Raw genomic sequence first — 14876 nt, 5'->3', positions numbered from 1 at the left:
GAGGGCTCTATGCTATGAATGAGCAGACAAACTGCACACAGTTAGCATGAGATCTTTGGAGTTTACACAGCCATTCCCAGCTACTCTGCTACCAAAGCTCAGTCCCCAAAGAGATCAAAACCAGAAGGCATCCTGGTTTCATGGACCCTGGTGAGCCTTGAGGAGCAAACCTGCCTTGTGCTCTCTCTCTCTCTCTCCCCTGTGCGTATGTGAGCTAGGCAAGCAGAGCACTGACTGAGTCATTTTGCCTAAGCAGGAATCCTACTTTGAAATGTTGAACCTGTTGGACTTTAAACATTATGAACAGATCTCATAACTTTCAATAGGGTTTTACTGTAGAATGTGTTTCCATTAGACTTTTCCAATAACTACCTAAATCCAAGATTAAACTAGTTAAGCCAAAAAGGGGCGGGGTTGCTTTATTTGTAAACACGAATTCTATTTCGTATACCTTTAACTTACAGATATTTAATTTAAGGGGAGAAGGTTAGAAATAACAATGAGAGGCACTTTAATCATTGTTCACCATCTATAAAAAGGGTATAGCTGCTGGATAAAGTTCATGAATAGATGAGCAACAATACAAGACATCAAACTATTCACACACAGACACACACACACACACACAATTAAAGCCAAAATTAAAAGTAAAATCTTTAAAAGGCAGGAGGCTAGAGAGATGCCCCAGTAGTTAAGAACATGCACTGCTTTTACTGAGGACTTGATATCAGTTCTAAGCTCTCATATTTACTTATAACCCAGCTTCAGGGGATCCCTCTTCTGGTCTTTATGGGCATTGCCTTAGTTAGGTTTCTATTGCTGTGATAAAACGCCAAAGCAACATGGGGAAGAAAGGGTTTATTTCAATCTGACAAGGTCACATTCCATCACTAAGGGAAGTCAGGGCATGAATTCAAGGCCACAAACTGGAAGCACTAGTGCAGAGGCCAGGAGGAATGCTGTTTACCAGCTGGCTCCCCTGGCTTGCTCAGCCTGCTTTCTTATGTAACTCAGGACCACCTGCCAAGGGGTGGCACTGTGCATTATGGGATGAACCGACCCAAATCAATCACCAGTAAAGATAATGCACTTGACTGTAGACTGATCTTATGAAGGCATTTTCTCAATTAAGAGTCCCTCTTCCCAAATATGGCTAGGTTTGTGTGGTTGACAAAACCAACCAGCACTGGCAACTTCACTCATGTGACATTCACACACACACAGACACACACACACACACACACACACACACACACACACGATGTAAAATTAAATTAAATTATTTAAAAGACAAGAGTAAATGGAACCAGTATGAAGTCCACATAAAAGTTTCTCAAGTGCATGAATAATCATTTTATCTGGATGTAAGTCTGAATAGTTATTTACTTTATGCATCCATATGATATTTGAGTGCAGAGCAATGTTAAGGCACTTAACATTTCGGTCCTCTGATTAACAGCTTCTGAAGAGCATTAATCAGGAAGAAAAGCTTTAGTTCTGAATTTGGTTTTGAATAACATATACCTCCAAGAAATGTCACATTAAAGATATTCTTTTAAATTTTTGTGTGTATTCTGCAATTTAATATTACTAAGAACCACTTTCAACCTATTAACCTAATGTTTGATAATAACTGATAGTATTCTTTTATAAGCACATCTAAATGATGAAATATCTATTTTAAGCATTAAAGAAATACACAGTGCATATTTCTACTGTTAATCTAAGTTTTTTTTTTCCTACTTTGATGTGAGCCCTTGCGGAAGCAATGATATGTCTAAGGAAATAAATGTATGCAGTAGTTCCTATGGCTTGCAGATGGCCATCTTTAAGCTAAATACTGTTCATTTTTACATATCTTAGCAAAACTGATCTTGGAGTGTGATGATTTAGTGAGATTATCCTATTTACACAGAGAATTTCCAAGAAAGTTAGGAAATTGGGAAGAGTCTATGAGACCATTCCAATAAAAGTTGTAAACCATCCTTTGTTCAAGTTCAGTGCCTGGGAAGTTGTGCACAAGAGCAGGTCTGTCTACATTCCATCATGGACAGGAGACAGCCAAGAGGCTCCGCCCCTTTCTCAGAATTATTGGCAGTTAAAGTATGCTGGGAATAGAGGAGTTGTTTTCTTCAGCAGTGTAGCTGATGGTAGGTTGCCCAGGTCCTGGTAGATAACCTCCCTTCTATGTTCATGCAAGTAACCTAATCAAACTCAAAGGATGTGGGTCACACAAAACAAAAGGTATAAAAGTAGAATGGGGAAGTAGATGGGTTCAGAGGGAATGGGAGGGATAAGAGAGGTTAAGAGAGAATGAATATGTTCAAAATTCATTATATTCATGTATGAAGTGCAAAGAATAAAAATTTTAAAAACAGTGAGATTCATTGTATAGCAATTAAGATATGTGAACCCCGTGACTCTGTAGCAGCAGAGGTCTGGGTCATGTCTATGAACCAATGTTACCACCAAAGGTCAGGCAGAAGCTCCTGGTCTCCATGGCCCATGTTACCACCAAAGGTCATGTGGAAGTCCCTGGTCTGGGCTGCCATGTTGATGTCCAAGGGCTATGCAGAGCTGGCTCCACCCCTTGCTGACTACAGCACTCAGGAGGGAGAGCCCCACCACTTTGCCTGGGCAGGACAGTAGAGTGGGCCCTGGTGGCATGGGCCCTGGAGTACTGCCTCAAAGGGCATGAACACAGGAGTGCCGGCCCCACTCTTTGCTGGCTATAGCACTCAGGTAAGCTGACCCCACCTCTTGCTAGGGCAGTGCTGGTTCTGGTGGTGCAGGCACAGAAAAGTGGGTGGGCTGACCAATTCAACTTCCACCCAGGTCCAGATCCAGGGCTTTGAACTGGCCCACCCCAAAATCTCCCCCATCTAAAAACAGCTACAGTATGTGAGGCAGAACTCTGCAGAACCAAAGCTTCAGGATCTCCCTGACACAGGGCAACAAGAGGATATCATATCTAAGAGGAGTCCCAGTGAAGATCCAGTATCAGTCGTGTGGCAGAAGCCAGAGGCCTTGAACCAGACCAACGACTCACTGTAATGAACATTAGTAAGCAATACTGGGCAAAAGGGTGTACTGGGTGACAGGCACACTGAAGCTTCCATAGCAAGAGTTCTGTTGTTGTTGCTGTTGTTGTTTTAGCTTTTTATTTTTATTTTTTGTTTTCTTTTGGGGGAGGTGGCAAGGGTGGAGGAATGGGGAGAGGAGTGGGATTGAGGTGCATGATGTAAAGTTCACAAACAATCAATACAAAGTTAAAAAAAGATATGTAAACTCCTCTCCCCATTCTGGGAATTGACCCTAAGACCTCCTGCTTGTTGGACAGGCATGTTACCACTTAACTACTCCCCAGTGAAAACATGTAGATTCATTGTAGATAGTTTTCTAATGCTTATAGTCAGTATTATTAGTAATAGTAATAAAACTCCACCAGAAAAGTACACTCATGCTTTCTAGTTACCTCCAATTACTGCAGAATCACTTTTGATTGCATGTGTGAGAGGTTCTCTGTCGTCCATTGTTCCAGAATGATCTACAGTTAAAGCACAGAAATGGACAGGGTGATGCACCCAAGCAGCAGGAGGACATTCTGAAGAATTCATCAGTTTTAAACCAGAACAGAACAATAGAGGTAAACATGAGAACCCTGTGATTTTTAATTTTAACAATGTCAACTGTAAATGAATGAGATATCAAGACTCCAGAAAAGCAGTGATGAAGAAGAGACCTGAAGATTAAACAAAAGCCACTCCCAGAAGCCATCTTGAGAAGAACAACAAAATTAGGACGTTTTCAAAATCCTGTCCATTTGTGACAGAGGAGGGTGAGAGTCTTAAGTTACCTGCAAATGAATGTGTCCTTTCTCTAGATGTGGCATCGGTGCCAGCAGGGGCCACACAGCTGGACTCTGTTACATGCCCTGTCACAGTGACAGGGGCTGGTTGACTAGGGTGCAAAGCAGCCTTCAAAGGTGCAACATGGCTGAACTGCACTGCAGAGAGGCAGCCTGTGAAGCCATGGGCCGCAGCCAGTGCCGTCTCCTGGTCAACATCACTGTACTCTACAAAGAAACACCACAACATGGTTAAGAGTGCTAAACATGCAAGACAGTGAAGCAGGCATGCAATGCCTTGCATCTGTGAATAGAACAGCAAGACGTGTCCAACTGCTAACTCTGTCTTCTGTCTTTATTGAAAGACTTGGGTCTCTTAAGTCTTTCTGTAAATAGAGTTGAGACTTCAGGGTTAACGAAGAAAGTTTGCAAGCATGGCTCATTAAGAACACTGTGCTCTCTGCAGATGATTAAAACAGCCTTAACAATGGATGAAGCTATGAACTAATGAGGGGGTCAAAAGATTTCATGTTTTTTCCTCCTTTGAGACAGTCTCATATAGTCCAGATTTATCTCAATCTCCATATGTTATCAAGAATGACCTTGAAATTCTGATTCTCCTGCCTCTACCTCCCAAGTGCTGGGATGACAGGAGTATACCACCATGCCTGGTTTTACTCATTAATGACATCAAACCTAGGACTTTGCACATGCTAGCAACTATCCTCCCAACTGGCACATCTTCGCCATTAACATTCTAGAACAGATCAAACTATATTTATTGTGTTCGATCAGTATCAAGAGATGTGTCCTAGGTTTAGAGATTAACTCTGCTCAGGTTTTGAGATTCAAGACAAGAAAATAACAAAAAACAGAGGGAGAATTGGCCTCTGGAACTCCCCTATCAATTGCCCAACCCAACAAGGTCCTTCTGTTGAAAGCTTTCTGATCCCTCATGATTCCTTCTGAACATTCAAGGAGACTACTAATAGCAACAATTGTAGAGGCCACACTCCTAAAGTATTGGGGTGTCTCCTTACAACCAGAGTTAGGAACTTCATATCTCATTGTTTTCTGTCACAATGATAGCCTGTTATGTAGAAATACCTTTGTGACCTCTATAGGTAGGCAACTTCTCCTCCCATGTTAAAATAAGTCTGTGATGGGGCAGAGATTAGTTCAAATGCCAAAATATTAATTTATAATTTAATAACAAAGAATGTAACACAGATAGCAGTTGTTTTTACAAGAATTAAATTGAAATAAAGGGAATTTATTATAGAGCTGTTTTTGTTTTTGGTTTGGTTTGATTTAGGTTTTTGAGACAAGATCTTACATAGAGCAGACTAGCCTCCAGTACTATGTAACTTTGGATGACCTAAACTCCTGATACTCCAGCCCCAATTTCCCAAGTACTGTGATCACACCATACCCAGCTTTTACTGCAGTGTTTTAAAGTACAAAGATCATCAGATTATGATACATTCAGACATCCAACAGGATGGTAAAATTGCATCATTATCTTCCCTTACATCGCACATGTGTGCATAAAGATGTGCATTTTTCTTTTAAGAGTATAATGGACATTGGGTATTTGTTGGGTGAATATGTGTGCAGCACACTGTTTTAAGAGATTTTCGTGTTATTATTTAAATGTTATGGTAGCCACAGGAATATTTTAGTGCTGCCACACAGATGTAAGACTTGGGCCCAAAATTGTTACTGATGAGTTGCCTGGAGTTATGAGGTTGTTGACATTATATTCTAAACTCCAGACCAGTTGGACCCCGAAATCACAAGCTCCTTTTGTTCATGAATCACTTCATAATTCAGTCTTTCCTTCACCGTACTCATAACTCCAGCAATGTCTTTTGTTGCTGTTGTTTTGAAAGAGAGCTGGGCTTGAACATTTTTTAAGTAACTGTAAGCATCTCAGTTCTGAGCCTGTCCTTTCCTGTAATAGCTAGGTTTCTGAAGAACATTTTCTTTTGGCTCCATTTTCATTCACATTTTATATCTAATGATAAAAAATAACATTGATGAAAGGTTTCCTATTATGAGACTCATTCTCTATAAAAAAGAAGCCTGGAGATTAGGGACACGGCATCGCTTTTTGGTTATGGCCTTTAATCATTTCCAGAAGAGTTCATCATCTCATTCTTAATTAGCCATACTTAAAATCCTCTGTTCATTAACCTGGGAGACCTTAACAGTAGCGGTGAAAAGGCTCAACAGATCTAACTGAATAAGGACAGAAGCAAAAGGAATCCAGCTGCTATCCACGCACTGCTAGTGCAGTAACAGACTCGGGACAGGTATCTGGGCCTGAATATTCTGCCTCAGGAGGCTGTGACCTGATTCCATGGCTCTCCTCCCTAGATAAGGGTAGCATTGAGGATTTATCACTCTGTGGCTCACAAAGAAGATCATGTGCTCCAGAAATATTTCGCTGACTCTTGTGATGGTTTGACAAGTTGACACAACTTAAGAATCACCTGTGAAGAGAGTCTCAATGAGAGATTATCTAGATCAAGTTAATCTAGGCACACATTCATGGGGGATCATCTTAATTAAGGTGATCGATGTGGGCAGACCCAGCCTACTGTGAGGAGCACCGTTTGCTAGGCATGGGTAGTGATCTATTTAAGAGTGGAGAGATTGTGATCACAGGCAGGCAAGCAAGTGAGTATGCACTCATTTATTGTATCTCTGCTCTTGACTTGGATGTGATGTGCCTAGCTGGTTCCAAATCCTGCCTTGCCTTCTCCATAATTGGAACTGAAAGCCGAAAGGAACTCCTCAACACATGACATTGGATTGTTTCACCCCCACAGAAACAAACAGCCCAGCATCATTGCAGTCACACTGACAAATGTACAAGCCCTCCATACCCATGGATTCCACATCCACACACTGAAGCACCCACAGACCCAAAATATCTTTTAAAAATGTTACCCAACATCAAAATGTCAGCCTTGAAAACACACATACAACTAACATTATACAGATCAACCAGACTATATTTATATACATGTATGCATGCTATAGCAATTAGTAAAAGAGAGGCCATAAATCTGAAAGAGAGCTACGAGGGCTACATAGGAGGATTTGGAGGGAGATAAGAGGAGGGTGAAATATAATTATAATCTCAAAAAATAAAAGAAGTAAAAAAAATCATAAAAAGAAAATCAATTTAAATATTCACTATTGAGGAATGCCAACTTTAACAAGAAGTTCTAAATGATGGCATAATTACGTTTCAATTATATGTGTTTTTTTTTGTCATTCTCCCACTGGGAAAAAATGCCTATGCTGAGTATGGCACACATTTTCCTTGACATTGTTTACTAAACAACAGAGTACAATGACTAATTGTACAGTGTTTCCATTGTGTTTGGCATTAGGAATAACCTAGGCATGACTATAAATATGTGGGAGACATACATAGGCTACATTTTTTATTTAAGAAATTTTTTATTCATTTTACATGCCAACCACAGATCCCTCTCTCATGCCTCCTTCTGCTCAACCCCCAGCTCCCCTCCCACACCAGCTCACCTCCCCTCCCCTCCTCTGAAAGGGTAAAGCTTTCCATGGCCTACATATTAATATCCTTACTCTTTATGAGTAACTGGAGCACCTACAGACTTTGCTATGCACAGGAGTCCTAGAACAAATTGCCCATGTTCAGAAGGCAACTATAAGTTCAGACCTATGGATATTTATAGAAAAGGACGCCAACTTTATTTTAGGAACATTTTATAACTTTCATGATTTCTACAAATGGCATGTATGTTAATTGCAATACTTTTCAAATTTTCTACAATAGTTACACACTGAATAAAAGTTCTGTTTGCTTTTAAAATATTTGTAGGTTTTTGAGCCAAAATATAGTCAAGATTCATTTCCCTCATGAAAAATATCCAATATGAGGTACAGCCTGAAAACTTCAAGTTTACAAAGTTTACAAAGTGAAAACATTTTACCTGTCCATGAAATGACTGTACAAAAACTGGCCCCTATTAAATTTAAAGTGGGCAGTTAATCCATTGCTGTTTATTGTTTTCAGAGGTAAGAAGGCAGGAAACAAGTCCCCTGCTGTTCAGTCACCTTACATTTTAGTGAGAGGACAGATAATAAACACAGAAATAGAAACTAGTGATGTTTCTGTACAGGAAGTAACCTGGACACAGCCCTGCATGTGGAATAGGGATTGGTCTTTATGGATTGGGTTATTTTTTGTGCTTACTATAGAGATGACTCTTTCTATGTGGCTATTCCTCCCTTAATGTGTGGAGATCACTTCTCCACCTCCCTGCTCTATTGCTTCTTTTCAATGTATGGGACACTCTCGTGAGTCCATCTTTTGCTCTTTGTGGATTATTTTCTTTCAGTATTCTGCAGAGGACATAGTAAATTCTTTATTTTTGAAAAAAAGATTTATTTTTAGTTATATGCAGGTGTGTGTGTGTGTGTATGTGTGCTTGTGGATATGTGAACATGAGTGTAGGTAGCTGAGGAGAACAGAGAGATCATATTTCCTGGATACTGGAGGGCTGTGAGCTATCTGGTGTGGCTGCTGGGAACTGAACTCAGGTCATCTGAAAGAGTAACAACTTCTTTTAACCACTGAACCACCTCTCCAGCACCTTACAGTAAATCCTTTCAATATGCACAGCTTTTACTTAGCTTGGGAATTTTCATAGATTTTACATGACTATTGTTTGGATTGTGCCCTTTTAATCACTCTGGGATGTCACTTATTCATCCTGGGTCTCCTGTGCATCTTCTCCAAGTCTATTTTACTTTCTCATCTATTTCATAACTCATAACTTATTTCTGTGTGGGTCAAACACCTTTCATTCACTTCATCTTCTAGGAAATGAATTCAAGCGTTAATATAGATCAATCTCTCCAGTTTAATTTCTGGTTTGTTCTTCTAGCACTTTGTTTGGTTTCCCTTTGCTTTACCAGAATCTACTTAAGTTACTTGTCCTGAGTTTTATCTGGGTTGTCTGTCTCCTTGAATAGCTTAATTTATGTAGAGAATCTCGCTGGTTGTTTTGTTTCTGTTTTCCTTAATGTTGAATCCTTGAATCCTTTTGAATGATTAATTGTGATTTGCCAGCTTGAGAGGATTGAGTGGAGCCCAGCAGATTAGTTTAATATGACCATAGGTGCTCCTGTGAGGATATTTCCTGACAGCACTAACCAAAGGGAAAAGGGAAAAGATGTGTTGAGCCTGTAGAGCAAGAAGCCTAACACCCAGTTCTGTTCTCCATCTGCTGGCTAGTGCTCAGTTACTTCCTGCCTCAGATGTTCAAAACTCAGAGAAGGTTGACCACCCAGGAGTTTATGTCCTCTCAGTCTGTAGTGTCACCTTGAACTCCATTGTTGGAGGAAACCTCTCTGTACAACATCAGAATAGAAATGTCCCAGATATAAGGTCATCACCGTGTACTGAGAAACAAGGAAAACATACAAACTGGTATATTCTGGTGTTGGTCTTTACACATGTGGTCTAGGGGCCTTGGTAAAGCCAACATTCCCCAGGATCTGTAAAATTCAAACTCTCTACATGAAGTCTCTCCAAGATAGCAGAAAAATACTCTAGCCGTTAGATAAAGAATCCCAGGATTGCTTCCTCACTGGCATTCGCCAAACACAGCCTTCCTGCTCAACTAGACCAACAACTCCTCGTTTCAGGACCACTGATGGATGGAATAGCATTAGAATTGGGAGTGGGAGGAAACTTCACAGGACTTACATTCTTCTTCCCAGAATTCATTCTAGTTGTAAGACAACATGAATAGTATAGACTGGAGTTTCTCATAAGCAACCCAGGTCTTGGGGAAGAAAAAAACTCAGCATCCTCTGTGTTTCAGTAAGTGTGCTAACATTGTCAATGAGCAAAATATATTTCTTTCCCATTATCTGATTCCTACAATGTCAACCAGTGTCAAAGCCTAGAGAAGTGAATGGAGAGGAGGGAATTGAGAACAAACCTCTCCAGCTCTTGTTTCTGGTTATAAAAATCCTCAAGTGACTTAAGATTTTTGGGCAGTCTTACCTATTTAAAAATAAGCCTCAATTGTATATGCCAACAAAGGGAATAACTTCTGCTTGTGTGAGGAAAAAAATCATTTAACAAACAACCTACAAGAAAAATTGAGTTCCCGGAAATTAGGATTTGATGGAGTGCCTTTTTATTACAGAGAAAGGAGTGTTTCTAGGAAGATATGGCAGTCAGTGTAAGAACAATGACAAGGAGTGATTTATAAAATTTCTCATGGTTCTCATAACCTAGCCCCAAATTAAAAGTCTAAGAACTCAAACGAGAATAAATGCAAGTAGTTTATAATGTCTTCTGAAAAAAGGGGGGGCGGCAACTTCAGAGAGGATTTCAATAACTTTCACATGTAAGATAAAGATAAGGAAGGATTGCCAGAAAACGGTGTCATGAATCACAGAAGAAGCAGCCAAGGCTAGAAGAAGCAGATGCTTTGCCTCTGCATATATTTAAACCAAATAAAAACAGGTGTGAATGTAAAAGCAAACAGCAAAGCAGACACCAAGAGCAAGGTGGGCAACGAAGTTAAATCTCACAGGCACCTACAAATCCACTGCTCTCGGTTGCAAGTCCGATATCCTAATCCATACAGAAGTTACTCCTAGGCAGCTTTCTCGAGAACCTTAACTCTCTCTTCCTGCAGAAGAACCTGTCCCAACTTAAGTGTCATTGGACAGATTTACAAAACAAGCACCTTTAAGGAATTTAACTCTGGTTGTTGAGATGAATCGGTGACTAAAAGCACTTGTGGCTTTAGCAGAGTTCAGTTCCCAACACCCATGTCAGGTGACTCACAGCCACCTGTAACTACATCTCCAGGGATTTGACCCTTCTCATTCAGGCCTTTGTGTGCACATGCATTTAAACACAGAAACCTATAGATCTACACAAATACACACATAATTAAAACTCAAATGGCCTCTTCATCTAAAAATAAAAGCAACCTTTCTAAGAAAGTTAAATACACCTCTTGGATTTGCAGAAGGTTTTACATCTAATATATCTTTGAGATGAACATTTCAATCTTCCTAAATTTTCTCTGAGGAAACTGAATAGACATTCTCAGACCATCCCCCCCCCCTTTTTTTTGACCCAATCTAAATGTCACTGCATAAATCCAAGTGTATCTCCTGGATTTACCGGCTCAGAAGAGATCAATGATCCTGTAGGTTGTCACCTGTAAGCATACTAAAGTGGCTGCTGAGTTGAGTGAAAACCATCTTCCGGTTTCTCAAATCTCTTCTAAAATGGAAAGAAACCCATGAGCAGGATTCAGAACTCAACCATACAATGGATTTTGGATAGAAAACATGAAGTTAGCACAGCCTAACAAACACAGATCCATAAACAGGGTGGGTTTTATGCAACTTTAATATTCAGTATGACTGCTTCCCACTGTCATACTGAAGCACCAAGAGACTCTCGTGTCGGTTTACTTATGTGATTACACAAGTTGACATAAAGACCACACAGAACAACTACTAACTTCATCCAGCCTTTGAACAGTGATTTTTCTGAAGTCTTTATAATGAGTTGAATTATAACGTTATTCAAAACAAAGGGTATATTTTCCTATGAGAGGTTTTATGCAACTTTAATATTATGTAATTATCTTAATTAGGAGATTTTTTAGAATGTGGTATAATTGAAACCCAATAAAAGCTTAGTGTATTATCAAAACAATTTATACCTACATGTTTCTTCAATTAACTACATCTCAGAGAAATCTCTTATTATAAAATCATCTCACAAATGTTTAAATTAAGGAATTTATGGACAAATAATTCACCTTTTAGAAAATATTTTTTTTAATTATATAATGTGTGTGTGTGTGTGTGTGTGTGTGTGTGTGTGTGTGTCTGCATGTGGGTATGTGCACCTGAGTGTAGTGACCATGGGGGTCAGAAGAGGGTGCTGTATCTCCAGATAAAGGTGCTAGAAGCCAAACTTGGGTCCTTTGGAAAAAAATATGCACTTTTAACCACTGAGACATTTCTCCATTCTCATTAACATTAGACTTTATGAAAGTAATGAACAAATGTGCTTAAGAAAATGGTATGTGTGCTTCTCCCAAGGAAGATGAGACCGAAGAGTCAATTTCTCTTCCTCCTTCAGGATCCAGTCTTAGAAATGAATCTGAACTGTAACAACAATCTTTTGACTTCCATCAGTATTAGCAAACCTGACTTTCAGGTACAATGCAGGAGTAAGTAATTTTTGGTAACAATGTTAAATTATGCTTTGGAGACATGGACCCGTCGCTATTGCTCTGTTATACTTAATAGGGAACACTGATAGAATGTTCTTATCAGTATTAGAGATCATTAGCAGATGCAACATTCAGTATCTCCTACGTACAGCTGTGCCCTCTCTCCACCTCAGCAGTTCTTATCCACACTCTGCACTCTGGCCAATACCTTCCTGCTCTCTTTCTCCTAACCACACTTGTTCCTTAATAACTCCCCCAGCCTATCTTTGTTTGTTTATGTATTCCCGATACAGGCACACTGAAGTATGTCCATAATTAAATAATGCCTCTTTCCTTTACACTGTGGAATTGTTTTGTCTTATCGTTTTTGGGTTTTTTTTTTTTGTCTCATTTCTAGATTCAGCACCTGATATTGCATGATTTGGGGATCAATGATTTTCCCTTCTGTGGTTGGTATTTTTTGAAGTGTAAGCAGAGTTCTGTTTTGATGATGCTTGACAACCAAATGATAGCACTGAGTAAGACAGCTCACTCGAAGAAGTGTGCTTGCCCATCCCACAGGAACCACTTACCCATGATTATATGCTCTGACAAAAAGCCCCAATTTCCATCTTATCATTTGTTCTATAATTACAATCAGGAAATATGCTTCTTTTGGCATCATGAATATCCCTTGGGTATTGTGGCATGATGCTTCTGAGCTCTATTCACCTAATGGGGTTAGGAAAAATGCTGTTTACAAGTGTCCAACAAAAACCAGTTCTAAAAGACATGAAAGACTCTCTGTAACTGACCACCATCTTTACAAGGACACATGCTTGAAGTCAGTCAGCCACATTTTAAGTGTCTTTTTTCAAATCAAAAGGTTGTGGAACTGATGGATTTTCAAAACTAATTTTTGGTCTTTGTATCTTTTTTATTCTAACTTATACTTCATTTTTCAATTTGGTTTTAAAATAACTAGTCATTAAGTTGAGAGTTACCATACAGCATATTAACAAAGTCAGTGTCCTTGGGTTATCTAGGTCACCACTCTTCTCACTTCCGCCTGGTGAAGTTGAAGTAAGTTTTTCATAAGGGAGTCCTTTACATTGGATCTTGTTATTAAACATCTTTCGTCGATGTTGGATAGACTCACTTTTCCTTGTTGACCAAACTGTATTTATATCTAGCCTAAATCTGCCTTCGAAATGATTTAGGTGTACTTCTTGGCTCTGTAGCCCCAGAAAAAAAAAAAAGACAGCTATGAGACACCATACCACACAGGCATAAGCTATTCCTCAGAATAAGTTGAAAAGGCATCCAGTTTTCATTTCAATAAACATCTAACATATATAGTTATCCAGGCATATCTCCCAAATCTTAACTTTACAGGGGTTGATGGATGTGAAGTATAAAATGTAACAATCTATTGATATGGACTTATCTGAAGTGAGTTGTTTCCATAAAAACCTTAATCCTCATGCCATATTTCAAATCTACTATTATTGCTAGAGTTATTGAGCACCTCTATGTTTTAAGTGTAATAGAGATTTAGAAATGGTTACCAGTGTGACCTAATGATTCTTCAATTTCCTTGGTGTCTGCTGTTATATCCTCCTTTCCGTTTCTGATTTTGTTAATTTGGATATTCTACCTCTGCCTTTTAGTCAGTTTGGACAAGGGTTTGTCTGTCTTGCTGATTTTCTCCAAAAACCAACTCTTTGTTTCATTGATTCATTGTATTGTTCTCTTTGTTTCTATTTTATTGACTTCAGCCTTCATCGATTTCCTGCCTTTCTACTCCTCTTGGGTGTGTTTGTTTCCTTTTGTTCTAGAACTTTCAGGTACTCCATTAGAGAGACCGAACCGATATCCAGAGAGCTTGCATGGGACTGAGCTAGACCCTCTATACATATTACAGTTGTGTAACTTGGTCTTCTTGTGGAGCTCTTAACGGTGGGAGGCAGGGCTGTTTCTTACTCTGTTATCTGCTTTTGGGACCCTTTCCTCCTGCTGGGTTGCCTTGCACAACCTTAATAGGAGAGAAGGTGCCTGGTCTTATGCAACTTGATATACCATGGCTGGCTGATATACATGGAAGGACTGCACTTTTCTGAAGAGAAAGAAGGAGAAGTAGATGTGGGGGAAGAGGGGAGGTTGGTGGAGGGACTGGGAGGGGAGGGGAAACTGATCAGGCTGGGAAATAATTAATTAATTAAAAAAGAAAGGGTTACCAGATCATTCCTGGCACAGTCAGATACAATTTTCTAAAGTTTTCCTACTTTGCTTAACATCTGCTAGTAATATTTAAAAATGACAGTATTCCAAAATTATCATTTCCTAATTTTAAAAGAATATTAAAGAAACTCAAGAAAATAACAGTAATTTCTATATTTCTGTGCTTTTATCTGTCAAAGCAGTAAATTCTCATAGTTTAAGTTTTGGGTTAAAATTGTAGACAAACTAGAAAAAAAACACTGGTCAATTTTATATGCTGCCTCTTACAAGAAATCCGCAGAATCAATTTTTAATAAGTATTTAATATATTTTAATTTGGCAGGAAATGGGCCCATTTGATGTAGAGCACTACTAGGGTACATTTTCTTCAATTAAATACACAAGAACATTCTGCAGTTACTGTAACTTCCTATCTACAGGCTCTAAAAGGACATATGTGATGGTTGCCTCATCAGCACAGCTCCAGATACATGTCAGATAATCACAAAGCATGTGTTAAATGAAACTCTGAATCAATGAGACAAATAGGC

At 39.2% G+C, this 14876-nt stretch overlaps 1 protein-coding gene across 2 annotated transcripts in view; it reads right to left on the bottom strand.

Annotated features, from left to right (window-relative positions):
- Positions 1 to 14876, bottom strand: part of Cntnap4 (contactin associated protein family member 4) — a 282485-nt gene that overhangs the window by 4804 nt on the left and 262805 nt on the right. For both annotated transcript variants that reach the window (XM_006974070.4, XM_042277745.2), the window contains 2 exons: positions 3857 to 4075; positions 3476 to 3547 (listed from right to left, as the gene is read on the bottom strand). In XM_006974070.4, the coding sequence (XP_006974132.1) occupies positions 3476 to 3547; positions 3857 to 4075 (291 nt within the window). The remainder of the gene's footprint in view (positions 1 to 3475; positions 3548 to 3856; positions 4076 to 14876) is intronic.

This window comes from Peromyscus maniculatus, chromosome 5 (genome assembly GCF_049852395.1).
Source record: "Peromyscus maniculatus bairdii isolate BWxNUB_F1_BW_parent chromosome 5, HU_Pman_BW_mat_3.1, whole genome shotgun sequence".
In the NCBI taxonomy this organism is placed as follows: Eukaryota; Metazoa; Chordata; class Mammalia; order Rodentia; family Cricetidae; genus Peromyscus; species Peromyscus maniculatus.
Note: the sequence above shows the minus strand (reverse complement) of the source record. Positions and strands in the feature narration are given on the sequence as shown.